Source organism: Erythranthe guttata, chromosome 2, assembly GCF_056151865.1.
Source record: "Erythranthe guttata isolate IM_541 chromosome 2, IM_541, whole genome shotgun sequence".
Classification (NCBI taxonomy): Eukaryota; Viridiplantae; Streptophyta; class Magnoliopsida; order Lamiales; family Phrymaceae; genus Erythranthe; species Erythranthe guttata.
Window position 1 is genome coordinate 16,303,600 of NC_142534.1, and position 24,389 is coordinate 16,327,988.

General features: G+C 36.1%; 4 protein-coding genes across 5 annotated transcripts; all 4 read right to left on the bottom strand.

Annotated features, from left to right (window-relative positions):
• Nucleotides 1-767: 767 nt before the first annotated feature.
• Nucleotides 768-12,085, bottom strand: HUB1 (histone mono-ubiquitination 1). Of its 2 annotated transcripts, none has more exons than XM_012988080.2 (19): nucleotides 11,521-12,085; nucleotides 10,524-10,685; nucleotides 9,488-9,575; nucleotides 7,768-8,001; nucleotides 7,429-7,590; nucleotides 5,418-5,611; nucleotides 5,249-5,332; nucleotides 5,025-5,144; nucleotides 4,751-4,937; nucleotides 4,501-4,661; nucleotides 4,328-4,399; nucleotides 3,992-4,056; nucleotides 3,437-3,631; nucleotides 2,617-2,689; nucleotides 2,440-2,526; nucleotides 2,139-2,276; nucleotides 1,863-2,065; nucleotides 1,603-1,768; nucleotides 768-1,410 (listed from the first exon to the last, which is right to left on the bottom strand). In XM_012988080.2, exons 1-19 carry the CDS (start codon nucleotides 11,629-11,631, stop codon nucleotides 1,279-1,281), a joined length of 2,634 nt encoding a protein of 877 aa, XP_012843534.2. In that variant the 5' UTR covers nucleotides 11,632-12,085; the 3' UTR covers nucleotides 768-1,278. The 2 variants fall into 2 exon arrangements, with proteins under 2 accessions (XP_012843534.2, XP_012843535.2); XM_012988081.2 differs by having other exon boundaries at nucleotides 5,025-5,141; nucleotides 11,521-12,076.
• Nucleotides 12,086-13,019: 934 nt separating this feature from the next.
• On the bottom strand, nucleotides 13,020-16,996 carry LOC105963656 (alpha/beta-Hydrolases superfamily protein). Its single transcript, XM_012988082.2, has 8 exons — nucleotides 16,647-16,996; nucleotides 16,419-16,554; nucleotides 15,176-15,434; nucleotides 14,761-14,889; nucleotides 14,606-14,655; nucleotides 14,231-14,328; nucleotides 13,869-14,156; nucleotides 13,020-13,691 (listed from the first exon to the last, which is right to left on the bottom strand). Exons 1-8 carry the CDS (start codon nucleotides 16,692-16,694, stop codon nucleotides 13,203-13,205), a joined length of 1,497 nt encoding a protein of 498 aa, XP_012843536.2. The 5' UTR covers nucleotides 16,695-16,996; the 3' UTR covers nucleotides 13,020-13,202.
• Nucleotides 16,997-17,378: 382 nt separating this feature from the next.
• On the bottom strand, nucleotides 17,379-19,213 carry LAP6 (Chalcone and stilbene synthase family protein). Its single transcript, XM_012988084.2, has 2 exons — nucleotides 18,946-19,213; nucleotides 17,379-18,541 (listed from the first exon to the last, which is right to left on the bottom strand). Exons 1-2 carry the CDS (start codon nucleotides 19,142-19,144, stop codon nucleotides 17,547-17,549), a joined length of 1,194 nt encoding a protein of 397 aa, XP_012843538.2. The 5' UTR covers nucleotides 19,145-19,213; the 3' UTR covers nucleotides 17,379-17,546.
• A 2,520-nt stretch (nucleotides 19,214-21,733) lies between these two features.
• On the bottom strand, nucleotides 21,734-24,195 carry LOC105956303 (glutathione S-transferase T3-like). Its single transcript, XM_088815054.1, has 2 exons — nucleotides 22,357-24,195; nucleotides 21,734-22,275 (listed from the first exon to the last, which is right to left on the bottom strand). The coding sequence occupies exons 1-2, from the start codon at nucleotides 22,774-22,776 to the stop codon at nucleotides 21,748-21,750; spliced, it is 948 nt and encodes a 315-aa protein (XP_088671180.1). The 5' UTR covers nucleotides 22,777-24,195; the 3' UTR covers nucleotides 21,734-21,747.
• Between the last annotated feature and the right edge of the window lie 194 nt (nucleotides 24,196-24,389).

The following is a 24,389-nucleotide window of genomic DNA, read 5'->3' on the forward strand; positions in this document are numbered from 1 at the left end:
TCTTCTTTTTTTTTCTTTTTTCTTTTTTAATTTAATTTGTACGTTACCAAATACTCAAAATTCACATGCATCTATTTGGCTTTGAAAAGCAAATTGATAAGACAAGGGACTTGCTTTTTACGGTTTGAAAATTGCTATTTACGGTTCATAACAAAAAAACACTTTATCTCTCTAAAACCTCAAAACTTCTCAAAAAAACCCAAAAACCCCCCAAAACGCTTAAAAGCCAACTTGGGCGCCCATTCATGCAGTGCACGCCCAAGTTGGGCATGCAAGCTGCATTTGGGCGCCCGAGTTGGGCTTCCAGTGCAAATTTTTTTTTTTTTTTTAATTGAACGCCCAAGATGGGCGCCCAAGGCGTGTACGAACGCCCGGAACGGGCGTTCCTACACGCCTTGGGCGCCCCCCATCTTGGGCGTTCCAACATGTTTTTGCAAAAAAAAAAAAAAAAACTCTACAAATCGATTTGTAGGACTTTTTAACATGATATTGGTTCCGTAATCAACCTATCCAATGCATATTACACATAAAAGAGTCGAAATTACCTCAAAAAATCGAAGCCCAACCCTTCTTCAAGCTTGATTTCAAATTTTCAAATATTTTTTTTTTTTTTTGCTATTTGCAGTTTGGGAGGTTTTGAGTTTTTTTTGGAAGGTTTTGGGGTTTTGGAGAGATAAAGTGTTTTTTGTTATGAACCGTAAATAGCAATTTTCAAACCGTAAAAAGCATTTCATTAAGACAAGTACATGTATAACTATGCCAATATGTATTCTCAAATATATATATTACAAAACATTAAATTGGGGAAAAAAAAGGGTATAATACATGTGTATTATAGTCTTACATGTTACTAATTAAAAAAGCAACTTACATTTTACACTAGCAGCAACGAAAATCGAGAGATTCAAACATAATTATGTACACGAAAAGCATGAAGGAAAACCTGAGACCAAAACGTCATACAAAAAATCTCCACAAATTCTAATTCATACAACACACATGGAAACTGTGGGGGAGGGCGTTTGAGTCGTAGTTTTATCCTCACCCATCAAAGTCTCCATTTCAAGAACTGGATCTCATCGTTAAAATGTGTCCAGTTTCTCAGAGCAGTCAAAAGCAAAGATGAAAAAAAAAATATATAAATACTATTTAAAAAAAAAAAAAAATTGTGATCCAGTGTCTAAATCCAGAAGCAGTAAATACATGCTAACTTTGAATTCTGCTGTACTGAACCAATGGCTGGGAGATGAAAGAAGGGGTGAATTCTTGAATTAGGGTTCAGATGTATATAGGTTTGATGTCATTAGCCCCAAAACTTGCAGCACAAATTGGGCATTTGCGATGACGTGTTTCGATAATTCTTTGTAAGCAAGGATTGCAAAATAGATGGTAGCATTTTGTGATAACCACCTGCCAAAAGAGCACCACCTTATTAGTTCCAGAAACTTTCTCGGTATCGATGATAAAAAACATAGGGCCTCAAATTGCAATATTTAGTTGCCCCGTAATTGTATTGCCTCGGGTCCTATATTCTCTTCTTCTGACATATTTCAGATTAGATTATTCACCTTTGTGGACAGACAGTTAAAAATGAGAATATACCTCTTTTCTTCTATCAAGGCAGACGCTGCATTTGAGAATTTCCTTGTATTCTTTGAGCTCCTGTCGAAGCTTTTCAGCTACAGAGGAACTCTCAACCTGCAATTTCAGCTGTTGAGCCTTTCTCCTCAGAGTATCTAGATCTTCCTCTACTCGTTTTCGCTCAAACCTAGTAAGAAAAAAAAACCAAAAAAAAAATATACATAAATGATTCTTCATATGAAACGGAAATCAAAACTTAAAAAAAAAAACATGTAAAAAACCTCTCGGTTTCTAGATCTATCTGCAGCTCTACAAGACAAGCCCGACTCCCATCAACCTGCGATTGTGCTTCTTCAAGTTTGCCCATCAGCTGATTAGAAGATTTCTTCACATCAAACAATTTTTTTTGGGTATTTTCTAAGGCAGTAGATTTATGGGCTCTATCTTCCGTGACTCTCTTCATGTGATCCGCGTAGGCTTTCAACTGCAGCAGAAAGATAGATTAGTACAACACCAATTTTACAGCTTTAAACAATGAATGTAATAACTCGTATTACCTGATCTTCAATTCTACCAGCTTTGAAGTCATAAAATTCAACAGTTTTCTTAGTCTGCTGAACGGCTTTCTCCAGTATACGCTTTTCCATTCGCAAAGCATCCCCTGTTTGTCTTGCATGCACACCCTCTAAAACAAGCTGAAACAGAAACCAAAAACACTCCAATGAAACTTCCAAAAGTAATCCAAAAATAAGTGACAGTATTAACAAATTCAAATTTGGAATTGACCAATTGAAGGAGAAACAAAAGTTGGTTTTTAGGAAATCCAACTGAAATTAAAGGGACCGAGGGAGTTGTAACCTTTAGATTATAGTCATCTCTCTCAGTGATTTCCGGTAAAAGCTGCTGGTTTTGGGCCAGCATGTCATCATATGCCTGCCCGATAGTCTGTGGCAAATACAGGACAATCTCTTAGGTCCAACTAATATACATAGTAGACATATATGCATGTTTTGCAAAATATAGCAGGATAGAAACCTCTATCTCCGACAGATAGGCCTCGGTTTCTTCATGCTTGGATTTTAGGTTATCAGAAAGTCTTGTTTTTTCCCTGCAAGAGCAGTAGAGAAAGCTTTCAGAATATTCAGAAAGTAAAAGTGCTTTCCGAAAAATTATATGCTTACTGAACCATATTCGAGTCGGCAATCAACTATTGGACACTTTAAAAATGGTTTTTTTCGTATTTTACAATATTTATCCATTAGATCAATGCATTCGTCCACTCGATCCTCAATTCTAACCCAAAGCTAGACACTATCCTCGTCCTCGTCGACCAAGCCAAAGCACAGGTGACTAGTATTTTGCAATACTTTTGACATCTCTACACTCCTTATTTAGTTCTCTTTATTTCTCCAGACTTCTCTACGGATACCATTTTTTTATGTTTCTATTATGTCTGTGGCCAGAAAGCAACAACCAAACAAGTATTTCATCTAGCAGCAGCAATAGAATTGTGACAACGATATACCATAATTTAGAAATGAATGAAGGAAATAAGAATGCAACTTGACTAAGCAAAATTAGTCAATTTCCAGGCTAAGAGCAAGTAATCAAACAATCAGTTCTTTTAACACCTAAAGAACAAATATGTACTCCACACCAAATGAAATTTGACAAGAACAGAATTGAAACATCTATTCTCTATTGGAGAGGGAAAGGGAAGCATAAGTAGACAAAGAAGCAAAAGCAGCTCCAGAAGATGAAAACCAAAAGTGGCAAAGCACCAAGCATACTGGCTTCATTGAGAATAATTTCATGGAATTTCATTAAGCATATGTCCGAAAGAGAAGGAATGGACCTTTTAGAGGCCTCTAACTTATGTCTCAGCTCCGCAATCTGAGCATCCGCGGCAGCTAACCTCTGCTGGGATTTTGCTTCAGCTTCAATTGCAACTTTAACTCGTGACACCAAATTGCGTTCATCGAGCGAAGACTTAAGGCCCTGAACATGAGCCCATGCCTTAATCTCAGCACATCTAGCTTCGACAACTTCCCTGAATACAATACGTAATGGTTAAAAAGCAGAGGTACTAATATAGATTATAATTCAAGGACACTTTTGGTCTACACTGTTCCAAAATATGTACAGGAAGAATGATATCAGATCTTAATAATTAACTGAGGGCTTGCAATTGAAATAGAATATTTCGAACAAAGTGGTTCTGCTTCAAACTTCGATTATAGCTTGCTCAAAGAGCTTACTGGCACCTCTTAGATGTGGAGAATATGCACAAGTACTCGTATAATCATGACAACCATTGAAGTCTTACTCAAGGTAAGTACTAAGAATAGCCTTCTGGAACAAAAGTAAGATCCAATAGAAGTTCTATAATACTATACTGATGCATACTAACCTTGAATCGATTGACCTTTCCAGAAAAAGCTTCAAGCCCATTTCAGTTGCCTTTAAATCACTGATCTGTACCCACAAATCAAATGTGAAAGTTACAAGCCAAGTTGCTCGACTTTGAATAAACAAATTTCACACATACCCTCATTTTTTATATTAGAAAGAACAATTACACTACACAGGGCACTGCAACTCTTCCTGATCTATATCTAGTGTGTTATGTTGAATATTCGGCTAAAATCTGTAGTGACTTTATTACAAGACGAAATTGTCTAGCAAGTTACCCTAATGCAATAAGTATTGTCTCCTAACCCTTTAAGATAAAAAATACAACTCATACCATGGCTTGCAGTTTTTGGATTTCCGCATTTTGCTGAGCCGATCTGGAAGTCAAAGTCTCCAAATCCTTACTCTATATACAAACACATTTATAGACATATGGACAGTTAGCAACTAGAAACAATGGGCTTTCAAATTTTACAGAGAAGATGGCAAGAGTGTGACAAATATTACCTTGCTATCGAGAATATTAATCAGGGATTTTACATCAGCTCGCAAAGAGTGAATGTCTGCAGCACTCTCTTTGTGTTTAGCTAACTGAGTCTGCATGCTCCCCATTCTTTCAGGAAACGATGAGACTAATGCTCTAAACTCCGCAATGATTTCTTTCCTACCTGTAACGAATGAAATCAGTATAGCTGCACTAAACTTAAAAAGAAACGATAAGGACAAGATCAGTTCGCAAGAATGTCAACTAATATACCAGGTTCTTTAGATGCTTCTTCCAGTTTGGCCTCAATTAGATCTTTTTCTTTGGTGTATCTCTGTATCTCCATTTCCAACTCACTTATTCTAGAGTCAGCAACTGCTGAAGATCGATGAAGAACATCAACTAATTCATTTTTCATGTGAAACTCTTTTTCCCGCCAGTAAAGACTTTCTTTCTCAACCTGAAATTAAATGGGTGGATAAGCACAAATATGGAAACAATCTACAAAAAGGAATGAACACAAAATGGACTATCAACCACATACAACCTGTAGTTTCTCATAAAGAGCTTGATATTGAACCACATCTACTTTTGCCTTTGTCAGTTGATCTTTTAGCAAGAGATATGCTTGGGATGAACAAATACAAGTAACATTCTTTAGATTCTTCTGTCAAGACAATTTCACAGGCTAATAAGAGAAGCAAGAAGGGATGCATAATAAGTAGTGTAACACAACTGGAAAAGAAAGAAGCTAAATGAAAATAAATCAACCTGTAAATCCGACAAATGGCTTAATGTAATTAGCCTTTCTTCATGAAGACGCTTTAGCTCATTCAACCGAGATGTTGATTCATCCTGTACAGAAACACAACTTTCATATACCTATTTGATGCAAAAGAAAATTATCATAAGAAAAGAGAGAAAAGACGCATGCAATTACCAATAGCTCTTTCAGTGTCGACTCCATGACTTGCAAGTCTTTCTGTTTCTCCCTTGTTTTATCACTACTTGCCTGTTTATTTCCTCGATTCATAACAGGGAAAATTGACCCTTTTGCCACGTCTCTTTCTGCTTTTATAATTGCCAATTTACAGTTACTTTCTTCCAATTCAGCAACCGTGCTTTCTAAATCACCTTGTATATAGGAACAAAAATTTATCAGAAACATATTTAAGCTACATAAGAAACAAATCATGAATATAACTTGGACAAAACAAGACCAAATAAGAATCATGCTATAACAGGATAAATAGTTGAATAGGGTGAACATAAAACAAAAGTGGTCGTAAAAGAAGGCTGAAACATCATAAGTTTTTCCAGGACCAAAACTCATTGGACTCATAAAAAGAACAAAAGGGACGATAGACGGTCAAGAACAGGGCTATGCCAGATCAAGACAAAATAGAAGCCGGATAAATCATTATATACAAGGTAGGGAATTCTCTCTCTATTGAATCACAAACAAAAAAGTGTTATTCAGGCACCATGTCAAGTCAAGTATTGTCCTATTGATTACTCTCCATCTAAGCTCTCTATCAAAATTCTATAACATTGTCATAAAATTTCAAAAAACAATGCAAGGAAAATCTTCAATCAAGTTCTGGATATGACAGGTTAGAGCTCATAGAGGATATCCTGCTAAAAAGGTCAACGGCTTCCAAGTTTGCCAATATAAGAAAGAACGCAGAGATACAAAATAGATTACTTCTTTGAGTTCACGGAGCATTTTGCAATCAAACAAAAAAAACAATAGTAAGAAGCTGGCATGCTTTAGAAGGTGTATACACCAAAAACATTATCAGCAAACTAATTTCTACAAGGACAAATTATACATTGTTTGATGCAACACGCGCCACATAGAGATAACAACCCACAGAAACTTGTTATTAAATTGTTTCAGGCAACATTAAGATAGATACAAATAAAAGACAACAGTGTGAGCAACGAAAGGAAAAGCTACAAGAGCAACAATAAATTAATAATTTCAAACTGTTGTACTAATGCTCTTCAATATCAGCTAAAATTTAGTTACTGCGGAAAAATTAACCATTACGTACAACCGTCAAGTAATCTCAAAGGAGGGACTTAATAGATAAGATATTCTAAGAAGACTAAATGATTGTGGTCTCATAATTAACATACGTCAAAACGAACTCTTATGTAGTTTGAGCGAATTTAAATATTTAACATACGTAACAAAGTATGTATAATCAAGACACCAATGTTTTCATTGACATGCCTCGTGAGTTCCAGCACACCCAGTATATTTAGAAGATATATGCATAAACAAGACAGCAGCGACAGAGATAGGTCATAAGAGCTAAAATATGAATATTTGGTCCTTCAAAAGCTTCCTACAAACGGATAAATTTATGCTAAATTGAAAATATTAAGTTACGCTCCAAAGTATAAACTCTAAGGAGATGGAAAAGAGTATCAATTAAGTCCTGATAAATTGCATTTTGATAGACATGCCTATAAAAAATCTACATCCACATGAGCTAATAATGGGCTTGTACAGTAGATGGTCTCATATTATAAAATGTATTACGAAGATTGCTACATATCTATAGAAGTTTGTTTCTGAAATAACTAGTAGATCTTCTTAGTGGGCTATTTGGACACAAAAAAGTTTGTAGCAAAGCTAACAGAGTCCTAGTAACAAGAGAAATTAAGTTATCGAGTGCCACCAATAAAAATCAAGATGGGAGCAATCTACAATAACCAAGACATAACCCAAGTACATGCCACGATTTATTTTGGTAAGAGGTACATGGCATATACAAATTTATTCGAAGACCAGATCACGAGTAAACTGAAGCTGAAGGAACTGCAGCTAGACAAGGAAGCCATATACATTGGCAAGCACCCTAGTTTATGGACATCAATAAAACAGCAAAGTCATACTTGTAGAACCTGACTAAGACATTGCAGAGAAACAAATAGAATACCTTTCAGACGCTTCAAATCAGCTTTATTCTTTGCATCAGCATCTCTACGGCTCTGCAGATCACCAGCCAGGGATTTATGTTCTAAGTGAAGCTTGAGGACTGCAATTCTCAAATTCTTAACCTCGTTCAGTAGATCAGATGAAACCACCTTCTGGCTCTGTCCTACAATGAGTGGGGAGGAAGGAAAGTGATACATAGATAGATAGCTTCATAAATATAAAGAGACAGATAGAGCAGAGAGGGTGGGAGGGAAACATGTGCAATCCAGTTTGGAGCATACAAGAAATTTTATATACTTTAAAAACCCAAAACTCATGCATATTTGTCAGACGATCTTACCATTAGATAAGACTGCCTGCAGAGATGTAGTGTACAATATATGCTTCAAATTGTTCAGGCCATCAAAGGAAGCTACTATGTTGTGAAGTATGTTCTTTGTTGTCTTTGACTCTTCATCGTCTATGTTTCTAACTTCTTCTGTTGGATTCACAATTGAACTTGCTGAACTACTTTCAGTTGCACCTGTTTCTAAAAGCCGGCTTAATAAGGCATGCTCTGGAGGTGAATCACCATCTACAGTCAATCGTAATAACTTTATTAGCAAGTGAATATTCAAGAAACAACATTTTTTTACCCAACAATGAAACGTAATAACAAAACATTAAGAATTGCTTTATTTTAATAAAATAATTACAGTATGTTCTACAACAGAAAGTCTGTAGATTAGATAAATGTCGGAACAGAAGAGATTATCAAGTAAATTGCAAGATTAGTGCAGAAAGAGTTCCATAAGAAATAGCTGGTACAAGTTAACTCCAAATACCCACAGTTTCAATACTCTGCAGTAATTCCTTCTTCCTTTTTGGGTGGTGATGGAGGTGGCAATGATGAGAAAAAGATACATACGCAGCATACAAAGCTGATGTACACGTAGCATAACAAGGAAAATATAATAAGATAACATACATATGGAGTTAAATTACAATGCCAGGAAAGTTTAAAAAACAAAAGAAAAAAAAAAGGTAAGGGACTCAAATTCTTCTATTCAGTATTGACCATGAATTTATAGCTCAAGGAAATCTAAATTTCTGAAAAATAACTAAATCCAACAATTCAAGTATTTATGAAACCCACTGGAAATTGATGAAAAGATTCTATTTATTACTCAGGGGAAAAAAAGATAAAGAAGCAGCGTACGTATGCAATGTTATATGTCAAATTGTGAGAACAAATTCCAACATATACAAATGAAATTAAATTAGGACATGAAAGAAAAGTTCGGATATGGTAAAAAACAATACATAAGGCTTTCACATCCTCAATTCAGAATATATCATAATTATTTGACTGGCTCATAGAAAACATAAATTTCCCATAAAAGAACCCAGTCCAACATATCTTTACAAAGATACATGGTAAAACAAAACAGATGCATTTAGTACATCTTTCACATCTGAGAGCCATGGAAAATTCATGGAGAACTCAAACTTATTAATTTATAAAAAATAAATAAACAATAAATAGAAAAATTCACCACGGGAATGCATCTACCTATTGCTACCATAAAAACAATTCTGCCCGAATGGAAAGAACAGACATCATAAAAAAGGAAATACTATATCACACGGGTGATAGCCCGTGAGGAAACCGATTTCTGCTACTTTTCATATCGGAAGAAATTCCTTCCGCAAGACGCTGCTCATCCAAAATAGTGAAAGCCCTAAAAATCGAAGCGGAGGTGTAGTTCTTTTACCGATCCAAGCAATTAAAAAGGGAACATCTTGCGAGCGTATGACAGCCAATCGGGTAGATACATAAAAGAGTAAATATTATAGCCGTATATCACCAAGTTAAGAAATACACCTAGGATCTAATTAAATATCCATATTAATTAATGCACATCAAAATGTGAAGGTCAGCTTACTTAAAAAAAAAAACTCGTTCTACAACAATAAGAGTTGAACATATAACAAACCTCCAAAAAAAGAGGTTGGGGAGTGAGCAATAAACACGGAAGGAGGAAATACATATAAAAGAATCCTCTTAAAGCACCACTTACCATCTTTGACTAGGTGGCATTCAAATCCTCGCCCACGTTTTACTAAGTCCAGTGTGCATTTAGAGCGTGATTCCAAGTCATCGACCAGCTGGACCAAAATCAAAGACAATATCAAGAGGAGTTTGTTTACGTGTCGAGTATGCCATTATAGTCCTGTTTGTAAAGATTTAACTACATTTTTACCTATGTAGTGCATACATCAATGAATTACATTTTCCCGAAAAAAGAAATACTTAAATCAGACTCACAAAGTTGGTTCTTATGATCAAGAAGGCCCAAGAAGGCATTATTCCAGAAATTTTTATTTCGTTAGGATTGCCAAATACAGGCTCACCAATCACAAAAACGGGGTTCTACATATAGTGTGGCTCGAAAATTAGTTCATTCTACAACTTCCGCCTACCACATACCCACATACGAATACTTCAAAAGTACCACCGTAAGCAAATTCAATGCTTAGACGAAAAGTCACAGACCACCAAATAAACACAACCATCTTCATATCTTTAGAGTTGATAGCATCCCTAAATTATTGCAACATTGCAAGTGATAAATAAATTTTCTGTTGGTTCGGAAGCAAATGGCAGAAAAAGCAATGAGTAAGTAATGAGTTTTATATACTAATTCAGGGATTTTCCCTATCTTTATTTTCTTATTTTTTGGATTCTGAATTTATGAGGATAGCGGTGAGCAACTATGACAGTTTTGACTTTATTACCACACTCTTTATTTCTGTTCTTCTTCTTTCTATCACAATGGTGGTACGATCTAGAGATCAAAATAAAAATTGTTTTTTGATTGATGTGTTTCTGTATTCTCAATGACGAGCAGAAGGCGGACATGGAGCATAGGAGCTAGCATATATCATGACAGAAGCAGTGCAAAGAGAAGCCATAACTATGTTTTCATTGAGTTCCAATTTCTGTTTGAAAGGTAATTGGCCCAAAGGGTGCAAATAACTAATGCCAAATAAATTGCCTCGAGCAAAAGACTCCAACAATTAAACTAAGATGAACAAGAAGAATATAATATGCACCTCTTGCCATGAATTCTTGACCACAGATAAGGTATTATCATATGGTTGTTGCTTGTCTTTCAAGCCACGTAATCTGTCTTCAAGAGCATTAATCTCAACCTTCTGAGTATCCAACTTCCGCGCGAGGTTTTGATTTTGAAATTGAAGAACTGCTGCATCAAGCTACAGTAAAATGGAAATTTTGGACTGTTAGGTGTCTCCACAGTTAAGGGCGGGACTCTCACAAGAAAAATATTTGCAGAAAGAGCTTAGTCAACAGAGACTATAGCCAAGTGACAAAAGGCCATTACATAATAGGCTAATAGCAAATCACAGCATAACCAACTTCCACAAATTATTTTTATAAAAAAGAACACATCCACTATAAGCTTATTTGCTCAGCCCAAATTACTAATCAAATACATTCAACCTCTAAAATAGTGCAATGCCGGTAATCATCCAATTAAATAAACAAAAAACAAAATACAAGCAGATTTGTTCATCCCGAATTACTTATGAACAACATTCAAGTTCAACCTCTAAAACCATGCAATGAAGGAAATCATCCATTTTTTGGTAGATAGAATAAATAATATACTTTAGAAAGAAAAAAAAAATCAATATTAATTATTCACTAAAATCCAGGATTGGACGTAAGCTTGTGATTCGAGAATTCAATATCCGGCTATAAGAGAGTTCCGATTCTTTTCTTAACTGTTTCACATCATAGTTAAAAACTCCTTCACGCGAAACAAATACATAAATAAGATCTCCGCATATCGCAAAGCTTCAGATTATGAAATCGCGGTAGCTCAGATTGCATCAGAAACAAGTAATATTAACGTAACTGTAAACAAGTTAAATAAACACAAAGAAGTCCATACAAGATCACTGGTGCCTTATATCGTCCGCCCGACGAGTGAGCAAGCAAACAAACTACTCATGCAAAAATTACTGCATAGTCGTAAACTCCACTTAAACTCCATAAATCCTAGCACATAAATAGGCAGAAATCTACCTTTTTCTCCTCGGATAACAGCGCAAAAGGCTGTTTCTTAAACGCAGCGCCAGTGGGCGATAAGGAGCTAACGTGACGTCGTTTCTTGTCAGATTCACCTGTGCTACCCATTAGAAACCCAACCCTCCAAACCCTAGAATTATCACTTCTCCATTAAACCCCCAAAAATACACAAATTCTACACAACCAATCCACGAAACGGATGAACAATTCAACCAAAAACCATCATAGAAACCATGCATGCACGAAAATCCAACCCTGGCACAAATTGGTAACTCCGATTCAACAAACAACAACAAAAACTACCCCAAAAAAAATTACAGTTTCTTCTCCAACTGCGGCGAAACCCTAGAAATAAATAACAGTTAATTTATACAATTAATATAAGTAATCTTCTCTGTCTATATCACCTCTACCGGCTCTGTAAAAATTAACTGAAGAAGTCTGAGAAAAAAAGGAAAATCACACTCTCGCGCATATAGAAGAAACCTCTGAACACAACAATATGTGGGAAGAGAGAGAAAGTACAAATTCTAATAATATTATTGGAGCGGTCGGGGGAATTAAGAAATTTTTATCGGGGTAAATTGGTCATTTGACCTGATCGTGTAGTATACGCACGGCTGCTTAATGAAATCATGTGTCAACAATCTCGCTGACGTGGTGTATACAGGTGGGAATTGAAATGTAATTTAGTGATTTACTAATTTTCGAATTCGTCGATTCCGATCCAAATATTATTTTGTTTTGGAAATTTCGATTTTTTTGTTGTCGAATTCTGTTTTTTTTAAACGGAATTGATATCTGATACTGATTTTAATTTTTCTGAAAATCCCATTTCTTCAGACAATTACAATAATATTAATATTATTACGTAGTTTATATATTTAAATTTCGAAAATTTGGATCGAATTTCTAACTTTGGAAAAGGATTTATGTTCTTGTTTCCGAAGATTCGACAATCCGAGTTTTTCTAGTATTAATTTTCATTTGATTCGTCCGATTACCACCCTAAAAGAAGATAAGCGATATTTTAATATTGAAATGACAAAAGTACCCCTACTAAGCAAATAGGAATTCTTGGTTGGTTGCTAACATTTCGTTAATGAGCTGTAGTCGTATGGATCTTTTCTATTTTAGTAGATTACGAAAATGGGCCAGCCCAAATTTATGTTTGGTCTAGCATAGAATATATGGTAAATTACGAAAATCTCCTAAATTTAGACTAAATAATAAAAAATACCCCAACTAGTCGTAATTACCAAAATGACTATTGTTGACCGAGTTATATCCGAAATGATTCCTCAAAATAAAAAAGATTTTATGAAAGTCACACTGTAGAGGTTTGGTGTAAAACGGAACAAACATCAGGGGAGTTTTAGGAGTTTTAGTAATTACTAATAGGTGGGGTGACTTTTCTAATTTAACCTAAGTTCAGGGAGGTTTTCGTAATTTACCTTAGAATATACCCATAATTTAGGATGTGTGTTAAAATCAAATGAACAAGTAAAGAAATAAAATTGATTAATAACTAGTACCGATATCCATTCTAAAAGTGGGAGAAATAGAACATTAACATGTTGAAGTACAAAAAGAATAAAATAATTGATTTAATTAATCATATCCCGATACTGATACTAATACAAATACTAATACTACAAACTTGTTATTATTTCGTTCATTCATTCATCTTTATTTGAAATTTCATGTCTCTTCTTCAGCCCAGATTCGACAAGGAGAGTCAAAAGAGCCTCACACACCTGAGAAGCATCCGCCTCAGACGTATCATCGTTCAGAGACGAATACACCATCCAAGCGTGGTCCAGCTTACGCTTGGGCCGGACCACAATCGAGCCCGGAACCTCCGCATCTCTGCAAGTGACGAGCCCATCGCTCTTCTCACCGTACCTAATCTGGAGCAGCTGTGCACAGGCAGCCATTGCAGCACCTAGAGGGATTACCACGGGTAGTGTGGTGGGGTTGCCCACGGAGAGTGGGGAGAACGTGGGAAGCTCCGCGTGGGCCACACGGGATAGCGTGGCCAGAACTGCCGGAGAAATGCTGGCTTCGGTGTGGAAGGAAACTATGGGGAGGTCCTTTGGTAAGTGGTATTTTCTCAGGAAGTCTTTTCTTTTCTCGTATGTCAAGTCTTCTAGAGCCTGCATGTCACCCTTTGGAGTAGATCGAAACATATTAGCCCCCACATTTGCATGTAATTACGACGATCTATACACTATTCTAGGAAATTGCATTTTTTCAGTGTAACAAATGCATTTCAAATTAGCTTTCGGTTACAAATGCATGTAATTGCGAATCGTGTTACGAATGGAAGGCGGAGAAAAAGTTACCTTGATAACTTTACAGATGAGGATCTCCATAAGCTTACGGATGTTAACGTAATCGCCAAGCTGACCTTCTCTCAGTATATCGGAAGCAATTGGACTACCACCATAGGGGCTCTGTGCTAATGCTAATCCAGCAACCTTATCTTTCAGTTCATCCCAATACATTGATAAAGAAGCAGCAGCATCTACTCCCCCTTTACTATGGCCAAGTAACAAAACCCGTTTTTTCGAACCCCAATATATCTCTTCTATATAGTCCTTAATCTCTTTGGCATTCTTCTCCACTGAAGCCTAAAACTTAATTACATCATGGAACAGAAAGAAGTGCATAATAGACATCAATTATATTGATATTCGATCATTACCTCGCTGTGAATTTTAGCTATATGACATGTGAGTCCCATCTTTGAAAAGCTCGTTTTTGTGTTCACGAAGTAAAGAGGTCCATGGTTGCTGAAAAGACCTACAGGCAGGTAATAACTATCACCTTATTCTTACTAAAGCTAACATAATATCAAAGCATAAATTAATCACTTTCCTTTTATTCAAATTTCAATTGCCAATTCTCAACTTATCATGTTTCTGTATTATAATATGGACATGATTTTGAACTGAACTAAGCAACGCGTCAATGGTGTAGGCATGGGTTTAAATACTGGACCCTAATGAACGCACGAGAGAAAACTCGAAGACCTTAATCAAGAGAAGGTGAATATTAAGTACGACAAACGAACTTCTACCTGGGACTAACAAGTAAACCATTGTGTTTGGCAACGCGTGCAAACCATGCCTGATACAAGAAAATTACACAACTCCATTACGAATTAGAACTAGAGACATAACTAATCACTAATCAGATAAAGTGGAGAACATATCAGATAATACATATATATACCTTATATCATCAAGTATCTCTGTGAATCTTTCAGTTCCATCTTCAACAGGTGGCATGTCCGTAGCTTGTTGTAGCCATCCAATATCATCAGCAGAACCACGAACCGTCCTCCTGACCTTCTCAACGATACTAATTGCAGAGGATGTACAATGCATAAATAACCATAAGAGTATATAATAAGTAAAATGAATGAGAATGTGATGTACATAAATATCCTTCAAACGTAGAATGTGATGGGCAGGAATTTACAAAATTTAACAACTTTCGACATAACAGTTTTTCTAACAAAATTGTGGCTACCATCTTTAATATGTTATGATGCCATGATAATATATCAACGTCAACTTATAAAATACGAAGTTCTTTATCGATACGTTATGAAGGCTGCATACTAGTAGGCTAAGAGAGTTAGTACCCTTGAAAAATGGAAAGACCAGTTGGGTTCGTGTTATTTGATAGCGCAAGCATGTTAGGATTTTGAGAAGATTCTCCCAACGGGCTCCTGGTTATTCCAGATTGGACCAAAGGAGCATCAAATTTGTTGTAAATTGATTCGGAAACAGATGGAACACTTGCATCTGAAGACCAGTCCCTGTTAGCTGTTGAGGCCCTTGCCTCTCCAGAAACAAATGCCAACATTTCCTGCCCATCATTGTCTCGAGATGCAGTTTTTACTGCAATAAGTGAAGAAGCAATAACTGCATTAGGGTTTAACTAAGATAAATACGAGGAAGTGTATATATCTACACGTAGCATCTTATTATTGTGGGAATGTTTGTTTGAGGAGGAAAGGGGGAGGGGGTGTGAAAGGAGAAACTCTATACTTGGTAATAACAGAGAGGAGCTGCGATGAAATATTTAATCTCTACACTTAACCATGAGAAGTTTACATCAATTTATGGAACGGAAAAAGGTCATAAATAGTTAAATCTACTGAGACATATGGATCAACTGCTTCGGAATGCACACAATTTGTACTCGGATTAATCTATCCAGCTCCAATACGAAATGAAGCTGGATATCCATTCTTCAACAAACTCTCTCAAATAACTACTTTTTCACATATATTCGTACGGAAGGATGAAGAACTACAGTTCTTCAGAATCTCAGATCTTTTTGGCTGAGTATCAAGTCTCAATAGTATACATGTAAATGCAAAATATGTGAATAAGCAGACAACGAAACATTAGAAGATTGATGCAAGTCAAAATCAGGAACTTGGAAACAAGAACAAAGATGAAGCACATGGACGAATGACAGTTTCAACACAATGACCATCAAGGTAAATAGCATATTAGTTCAGGATTCAGCTTAAAGAAGAATATGACACAGTAAAATACCACAATATTTCAATTTATCTGGAAAATTAAGCTATAGTCGACAAACAGACTAACTCCTAAAATAATATCAAGAATACCCATGCAACCACCTTTTTATAGCTAAAGATTAGATAACTCATTTCAAAAAATCGATCCGCGGAAATATTTTCTAGAAGAAATTTAAAGTTTCTCCTTCCATCAGGAAGCATCATCTCACCCTCCAATCAAAAATTCCACAGGAACACAATCCCCCAGTAGATATTATCAATTAATACAATCCGATCAACATAAAAATATAACCCAACTCCGAAAATCGATAACAGAGAGTCGAAAAAATACCGGAAATATCTGGGAAGCAGCGAGTGAAGATAGACGTCGTTTCGGCGAGATAGGAAGCAGCTTCATGTAGAGCTGGCACTGATGTAAATAATTGGGGAATTCCAGGACGATCATCCCTCAACGATGTCCCATTTACCTTTTACAAAAAAAAAAAAAAATAATCATTAAATTACCTCAAGAACAACAACAAAAAATCCTTCAAATTAAAAAAAAAAAAACGTAAATTACCATAGGCGGTGCGCTGGACTCTCCGCTCTTGGAATTTCTAGCATCCATACCCAAACAGGGTTTCTGAATACAAAGGGAGAAAGAAAAAATTCGCGCGGAACTTGACTAAATTGTAATAAAATCCTTGTTTTCTACGGCAAGAAATCGCTCGAATCGGAATAAACTGACACGGATGAACAATATTAAACCCTAACCGCCACGGAATTCTGATGATAGCTCAGTTCCGAAGAGGAATTTAACGAATTGTTAACCAGATTTCTCATATTATGCATAGATAGGCGCTGAAGAAATGGGTAAAATTGGGCGGAAGGTCCAAAACGACGTCGTCTCTTTGAATTTGAGAATTAATTAATAAAAGAAAATCATACGTGGCCTATTAGATTGACAACTGTATTAAATTATTGATTTTTATTTTATTTTTTCCTTCTTTTTTTTTTTGTTTTAATTTCATAGACTTATTCAGTTATTCAATGACACGTATTTGGATAAAAGGAACATGGGTAAATTTATATTGGATTTTTTTTATCTTAATTTGCGTAGGCCCCACAATTTGGATTCGGTTCCATGAATTCGATCAGATTCGATTCGATCTACATGGATTCAATTTGTTTTAAATTTAGTTAGAAATAAATCGGATCGGACCTTTAGCGCGCATGTATATTTTACATGGAACAGAAATTTCGAAGTCAACCGATTCCAATTCGAATATTTTCAAATGTAGAACTCACAATATTATTTTAATCAAGAAGTGTAAATTAAATTAAACACACACAAAAAAAAAAACATTAATTCAGAGGCTTTTGATTTTCATGCATAATATAAAATAAATTAAACCACTCTTCCATTTTTCTTTTGCTATATAATAATATAAAAATATATAAATATAAATAAAAAAAATATTCAGAGGCTTCGGAGAAGAATCCCTTCAAAAGTGATTCCCGGGCCAAAAGCCAAAGCCAGCCCCCACTCTTCACCGCCGCCGCCGTCTTCCGCCGCCGCCGCCGCCTTCTTCTTCATCTCCTCCCTCATATACTCCATCACATACAGCACAGTGTTACTACTAACATTCCCATAATCCATCAACGCCCTTCTAGAACAATCCAGTTTCTCCTTCCCCAACCCTAGTTTCCCCTCCAGCCGGTTCAGTATCGCCGGTCCGCCCGGGTGAACCGCCCAGAACAGCTCGTTGTAGTCCTCCACGCCGGCTTTCGCCATCAACTTATCGCAGAATTCTTTGATGTTGTCCTCGATCTTCTGCGGCAGATCCCGGCCGAGCTTGAAGTATATCCCCTCCTCCGACAGCCGCCCGTCGATCACCTCGCTCGTCCCCGGCAGGAACTGCTGCACCGCGAAGTTCAGCTCCAGGAACGGGGATTCCGCGCCGGGGACGGGTTCCGCCCCGATGACGACGGCGGCCGCGCCGTCGCCGAACAATGCGGCCCCCACGAGGTCGTAGGGGCGGGACTTGTTCGGGGGGCGGAACCCTAGGATTGTGGTCTCGGATGTCGCGAGGAGGACGCGGCTCCCGGGGTTGTTCTCGGCGATGTCCTTGGCTACGCGGAGGCCGGTGACGCCGCCGTAGCAGCCGAGGAAGTAGAGCATGACGCGGCCGACGTCGCTCCGCAGGCCGAGCTCGGAGGCGAGGAGGAGGTCGCCGCCCGGGAGGCGGATCTCGCTGGAGGAAACGTAGACCAAGTGGGTGATGTCCGACGCCGGGCGGCCCCACTCCTTCAGGCAGGTCAAGCTGGCCTCCGTCGCCATTTTAAGGACAGCTGGATTCGCGATGTCGAGCCTCTGCTTGATCGTCGGAGTACCCTCGGTGGCGAGTTCGGGGTATTGTTCGAGTATCTCTCTTGACATTACCGTGTATCTTGTTTTCACAGTTGTTGTTTTGCCTACATTAAAAAATGGGAAAGTCGGAAATTGGCACGAAAAAACTTGTTCCAAAATCGAACATTTTTCAGTCAAAATCGGTGTAATTCGGAATTTCCAAATTTGTAGTCACCTATAATATAAAATATATATAATAATAGTGATTTTATAAGTCTAATTTTATGAAATAATTTGGAATTTTCGAAAAATATTTTCGGGATCCGAAATCAGAATCTAATATGTATTCCAATTATGTTTAAATTAAAAAATCGGAATTTTCGGATTCGGAATGACAAAATGTTGTTCCAAATCGAATATAATCGGATCAGATCAGAATCAATGGAATTGAAAATTTCTTTACGATTTCTAAATTAATAAAATATATGGACGTATTATTGCGAGTAAACGAACTATAGTGTTTACTTACATAGGCGTTCGAGTTTTTCCTTAATGACCAAATCATGGCATTTAGTGTCGCGGATGAAGCCTTCGACCAAGCAGTCCTGAGGAACGAGTTGACTCGGGAAGGCCTTTCCGATAGCGAGGATAGTTGCCTTCCCGGGAGTCGGAATGCGCTGAGCTGGCAACGATTTCTTCGTTTCGCCATTGTTGTTGATTTGAGACATAGCCAATATTGTGTTGTTTGTTGTATGAAATATGATTTTGTGTGTTTTAAGTGTGGAAGGTTGATGGTAATTAGGGATGAATATATATGGGATTGTAGTATAATGTTTGGAGGGTGTTTGGTTTTAAGGAAAACTTGCATGACAAATTAACAAATCCATGCATGGGTTTTGTTTCAGTGGAAATTATTATTATTATAATTATAATTATTTATTTATTTTAATTTATTTTTTTGTTAGTGGGGCTGAATGTGTGAAGGTAATAATTAGATTGAAACAATCTTTCTCTTCTTTGTACTTGCAATGTAAGAAGAAAAAAAAAAAGTTATTAATATTCACAAATCTTACACGCAATAATTACTCTGGTGCCTTTTAATTATTATTATTTTAATTAAATAATTCAAATTCACTAATCGTGCATGGGTTTTTAGGCTTGCATGAGAATTGAGAATGGGCCAAGAAATAATTTTTTTTTTCTTTTTTTCTCTTTTTTGGAATCAACAAATTCAATTAGTCCATTTAGAGGCCCAACACACTAGATCATTTGTTATTCAATCATAATATTGGATCCGACACAATTTTGCCCACCATTTGGAACCCATATTCTTGTCTATAGCACCAAATTAATTACTAAGGGCATCTCCAAGGTTGAGAGGTAAATACATGGGTGCTATATCTATTATACCTTTTGAACAGTACTTTACCATCTCTGTTTTTACTTCTCTGTTCCAACCACATTATCTATATTTTAGCATTCTATTATATTTAATTATTTTTCAACTATTCCACTATAATAAATATCTGTAATTAATTTATTGTATTTAGACTTTCCTTCTTCTCTTCATTCTCCCGCCCTCTCAGCCCTAGATTTTTCTTTTTCTCCCTCCAAATTTTAATTCCTTTTTTTTTGGTCTGTTGCTACCAAAAATTAAAATCTTGAACATTTTTTCTCAAACAACTTCAGAAATTCAATTGCTCAATTATTTAACATTTTTTTGCATAATCCCCAAGATTTTGATGATAATGATGATATAAATTTTTCTGCCATAGCTGCCGTTGCCCTATAAGCTGAAGAAAATGCTATACAACAGCAACAATTACGACGACGTGGGTCTGTTCCTGGTCATTCTACAATTCACCGTGATAGAAAAAGAGGCCACGAGAGATTATGGAATGATTATTTTACCGCCGAACCTGTATATCCTGACTATTTATTTCGTAGAAGATTTCGTATGACTCGTAATTTATTTATCCGAATCCAATCTGCGGTTGAAGCTCATGATAGCTACTTTGTGCAAAAAAAACATGCTTGTGGAAATCCTGGCTTGTCCTCTCTTCAAAAGATAACAGCTGCTATGCGAATGCTTGCTTATGGAGCTTCAGCAGATTCAGTAGACGACTATGTACGTATTGGAGAAAGTACGTCCATAGAGAGTCTCAAAAGGTTTGTATTAGCTGTTATTGCAATTTTTTCTGACGAATATAGAAGGTCACCAACAGATAATGATATTACACGATTGTTGACGGTTGGAGAAAATCGTGGATTTCCTGGGATGTTGGGAAGTATAGATTGTATGCATTGGGAATGGAAGAATTGTCCTACTGCTTGGCAAGGGATGTATACCGGGCATATCCATGAGCCGACAATTATTCTTGAAGCAGTGGCTTCATATGATCTTTGGATATGGCATTCATTCTTTGGGTTGCCAGGAGCACTTAATGATATTAACGTTTTAGATCGATCTCCTATATTTCGTGAATTAGTTGCGGGGCACGCTCCTCCCGTTAACTACTCAATTAATGGACACAATTATGAAATGGGATACTACTTAGCTGATGGAATATATCCAACATGGGCAACGTTTGTGAAAACAATTCCATGTCCTCGAGATAATAAGCAAAAATTGCTTGCGACATCTCAAGAGTCAGCAAGGAAAGATGTGGAGCGAGCTTTTGGAGTACTGCAATCACGTTGGGCTATAGTGCGAGGGCCTGCCCGATTCTGGGACAGGAAAACTCTTGCAAATATTATGGAGGCGTGTATAATAATGCACAATATGATTATTGAAGATGAAACAGATTCTTACAATGTTGAAGATGATTTTGATTCAAGTTCAAAACTTGTGTTATCACGGGATCAAACACGAGAGGTTATGGAGTTTCTTGAAATTCATAGTCGTATCAGAAATAAACAAACTCATTGTCAGATCCAATCAGACCTCGTTCAACATTTGTGGCAGAAATATGGAGGAGAATAAATTATTTCTCTTTCTCATTATATTTGTTTTTTTCTAAATTAGTATGTTGCAATAGTTAATTAATGGTAGTATTATTATTTTCTTTGTTGTTATTATAACTTTTGTCTTGTTTTGATGTTTTATTCTACTGTAGTAATATATTTAATTTCATTAGAGTAGTTGTCTTCAATGGTGATACTCAAATTTTATTCCATTATATATATATATATATATATATATATATATATATATATATATATATATATATATATATATATATATATATATATATATATATATATATATATAAAAGTTCATACAAACAACAAAATTATATAGATCATCATACATACATATCAAACTAGAAATTCATACACTATTTTTTAACAATATTTTTTCTTGAAGCTTCTTGAAATATGATGCTCTTGTCTCATCCATGTCACTAGTATCTGTCATCATTATCATGTCTTCTCTCTTTTTATTCTCAAGTTCAATGTATTCTTCTCGAATACGTATCTGCTTTTCCGACCTTTCTCGTTTTCTACATTCGTTGTCTGCATACTCATTTTTCCACGACTCTAGAATCGCCACAGCACTCAAGTCTGGAACATTTTCTTTGTCTTTTTTCTTTTTAAGCTTTTCCTTTGCACCTTTAGTACTGGTTGGCCTCTCAAATTCATTGTTTTCAAAGTTATCATCACCGAGATTAACGCTATCAGGAGTCGCAGGAGATGAACTAGCAGGACTTGCACCAATGTTTTTTTTTGATGATTTATTGGAACGCTGACTTGAACTAGAAGATGTCCATCTTAGTTCATTTTTTAATACATTCCAACAATGAAGAAACTGGAAATTTCTCTTCGTGGATAACTTGAACAATTCTTTTGCTTTCAAAATCTGTACAATGATGAAAATTCATTATTATCCCATAAAATTATATCATTATAATTTGTACATGAACAAAAGTTAAATGTATACCCTATCCTGTTCGGTCATGCCGCTCTCTTGTTTTTGTTGAACTTGAGCGTAACATCTAACGAATTTGGTAACGTCCTTGTTGATTAAGCCCCAACGACTCGAAATAGAAATTTGAGTTCGATCATAGTTTGTGTCACGCAAAAAATATTCATGGACTCTCTTCCAAAATGCATCTTGTTTTTGTTGGTTTCCAATGATTGGATCTTGTGAAACATTTAGGTAACCAGATATGAGTAGAAAATCTTCATCAGTTGAGAAGTTCTGTTGACGACCACGTTTTATATTTTTATTTTCATTTTCCTCCGCGACTTGTGATTGCTCACATGTTTCAGTACCAAAATTGCTGGGAAATATTTGTTCAGAAAATTCATCTTCATCCAATAACATATGTGTATATAATCGTCTATTTCCAGAAGCCATCTACACATATATACTAAAATATATAAATCAATTAATAAATTAAATAATATAAATCAAACATTAAAGCACACATACAAAAACTTTGCTGCTACACGTGCAACACACTACAACCTAATTTCCACTACAACCTAATTTTATATGTCGTTTTGTCCCCATTTTATTTTTCTCTGGCTTTTAAATTGAAGAAAAACAGAGCAAATAAAATACATCAACTAAAACCACAACAAAAAGATGTGGAGTTTGCCGGAATATTACCAGGACAAAGGACGACGGCGTGAAAGAAATCAAAGTCAATAGAGATGGAAACTTCAGCAATAGAGAAATAAACCTGAATGTTTTTTTGATTTTTTTTGTATTTGATTGTTACTTTTGGCTTGAAGACCCCTTGTTCATATTTTCTAATGAGGTAGATCCAATTAATTTTTCCCTTTTTGATATACACCCAAATATGCCAACTTGGCACAATATATTATTTAATTTCCCTTTAATACCCCTGCTTTATTTTTGAACGGCATTTATTTCCTTAACTACGTGATATGAGATTGCTGATACGTTGCCTAAAATCACGGAATAAAACTACGTGAGTATATTGTCGGTTTCGTTATTATCACAACGTGTACAATCGGTTTTGAAGAATTTCTCCATCGATTCATCGTTTCCATCGGCTTTGAAGAAGTTTTCACCGGCGTGGAGGTAGGTTCGGATCTGAGCGTTCATCGTTGTCCGTCGTTAAGCGGGTATGAACTTTTTTTTTCGTTTTTATTTTCGCTGTATTTGTGCGGGGGTTGTTGTGTTATGGTGGGTAGACATTTTAAGATTTGTGTTGATACGTTGATTATATTGGTAGTAAAGTAGATCGTTTCTTAAAAAAATTACGTCGTCACATATACATCCTTATTTTGTCTGATGATGTTTGTTTGGAAGAGAATTCACATAGTTGCCAGATGATGGTTCACGCAGTCGGACCAGAGTTGTTTTATATGAGTGTCGTAGTTGGTTTACGCAGTAATCGAAATAAATATTTGGTGTGGTCGAGTTGATGAAGTTGAAACTGACTGATAGTTGTTTTGTTTGTTTACAGCAGTCGATTTTAATGTATTCGGTAGTACATTGGAATGTATTTGGTAGTCTATTTAATCAATTATTTGTATTCTGCATTTTTTAAGTTCATATGATGCTGAAGTTGTTATTTCTGATGATGATGGAACAAGGGGTGGGGGTGAACTAGTTGGAGCCGTTGATGCCACTGGAAGTGAGACATTGAATGCAGGCTTTGTGCAGTTGTTCGAAGAAGAAGTCGACTGCATTCCTGATGATATCGACGAGGACATAAACTCAATGAATTCAAATGATTCCGATGGTTGTTATTTTCCAAACCACCCTAAGATTTGATATGTTTAATTAATGTCGTGTTTACGATGTAATGGCTCGGTAACTTCGGTTAAGTGTTCAACTGTTGTAATACAGTAGTATACTATTATGAATACCGTATGATACTACCATTATCATTTTATTATACTATTATGAGATTATTAATGTACTAGAGTTTTTTAACTCGACATATTGGTTTGATTGTGTTATGATGTGTTTTAAGTATTTTATCAAATCCCTAG

Bases quoted from the DNA above. Each gene is read 5' to 3' on its own strand.
- HUB1 (XM_012988080.2), bottom strand. From the start codon at position 11,631: ATGGGTAGCACAGGTGAATCTGACAAGAAACGACGTCACGTTAGCTCC. The intron at 8,002-9,487 runs GTAAGTGGTGCT...GATTGACTGTAG, and splicing joins ATGCCACCTAGTCAAAGATG to ATGGTGATTCACCTCCAGAG. The intron at 2,527-2,616 runs GTTTCTATCCTG...TATTTGCCACAG, and splicing joins CCTATCTGTCGGAGATAGAG to ACTATCGGGCAGGCATATGA.
- LOC105963656 (XM_012988082.2), bottom strand. From the start codon at position 16,694: ATGGATGCTAGAAATTCCAAGAGCGGAGAGTCCAGCGCACCGCCTATG. The intron at 14,890-15,175 runs GTACTAACTCTC...CTCTGCAATTAG, and splicing joins GGTCTTTCCATTTTTCAAGG to TATCGTTGAGAAGGTCAGGA. The intron at 14,329-14,605 runs GTAGAAGTTCGT...ACCTGCCTGTAG, and splicing joins GGTTTACTTGTTAGTCCCAG to GTCTTTTCAGCAACCATGGA.
- LAP6 (XM_012988084.2), bottom strand. From the start codon at position 19,144: ATGTCTCAAATCAACAACAATGGCGAAACGAAGAAATCGTTGCCAGCT. The intron at 18,542-18,945 runs GTAAGTAAACAC...TTTTTAATGTAG, and splicing joins GGAAAAACTCGAACGCCTAT to GCAAAACAACAACTGTGAAA.
- LOC105956303 (XM_088815054.1), bottom strand. From the start codon at position 22,776: ATGGCTTCTGGAAATAGACGATTATATACACATATGTTATTGGATGAA. The intron at 22,276-22,356 runs GTATACATTTAA...ATCATTGTACAG, and splicing joins GCATGACCGAACAGGATAGG to ATTTTGAAAGCAAAAGAATT.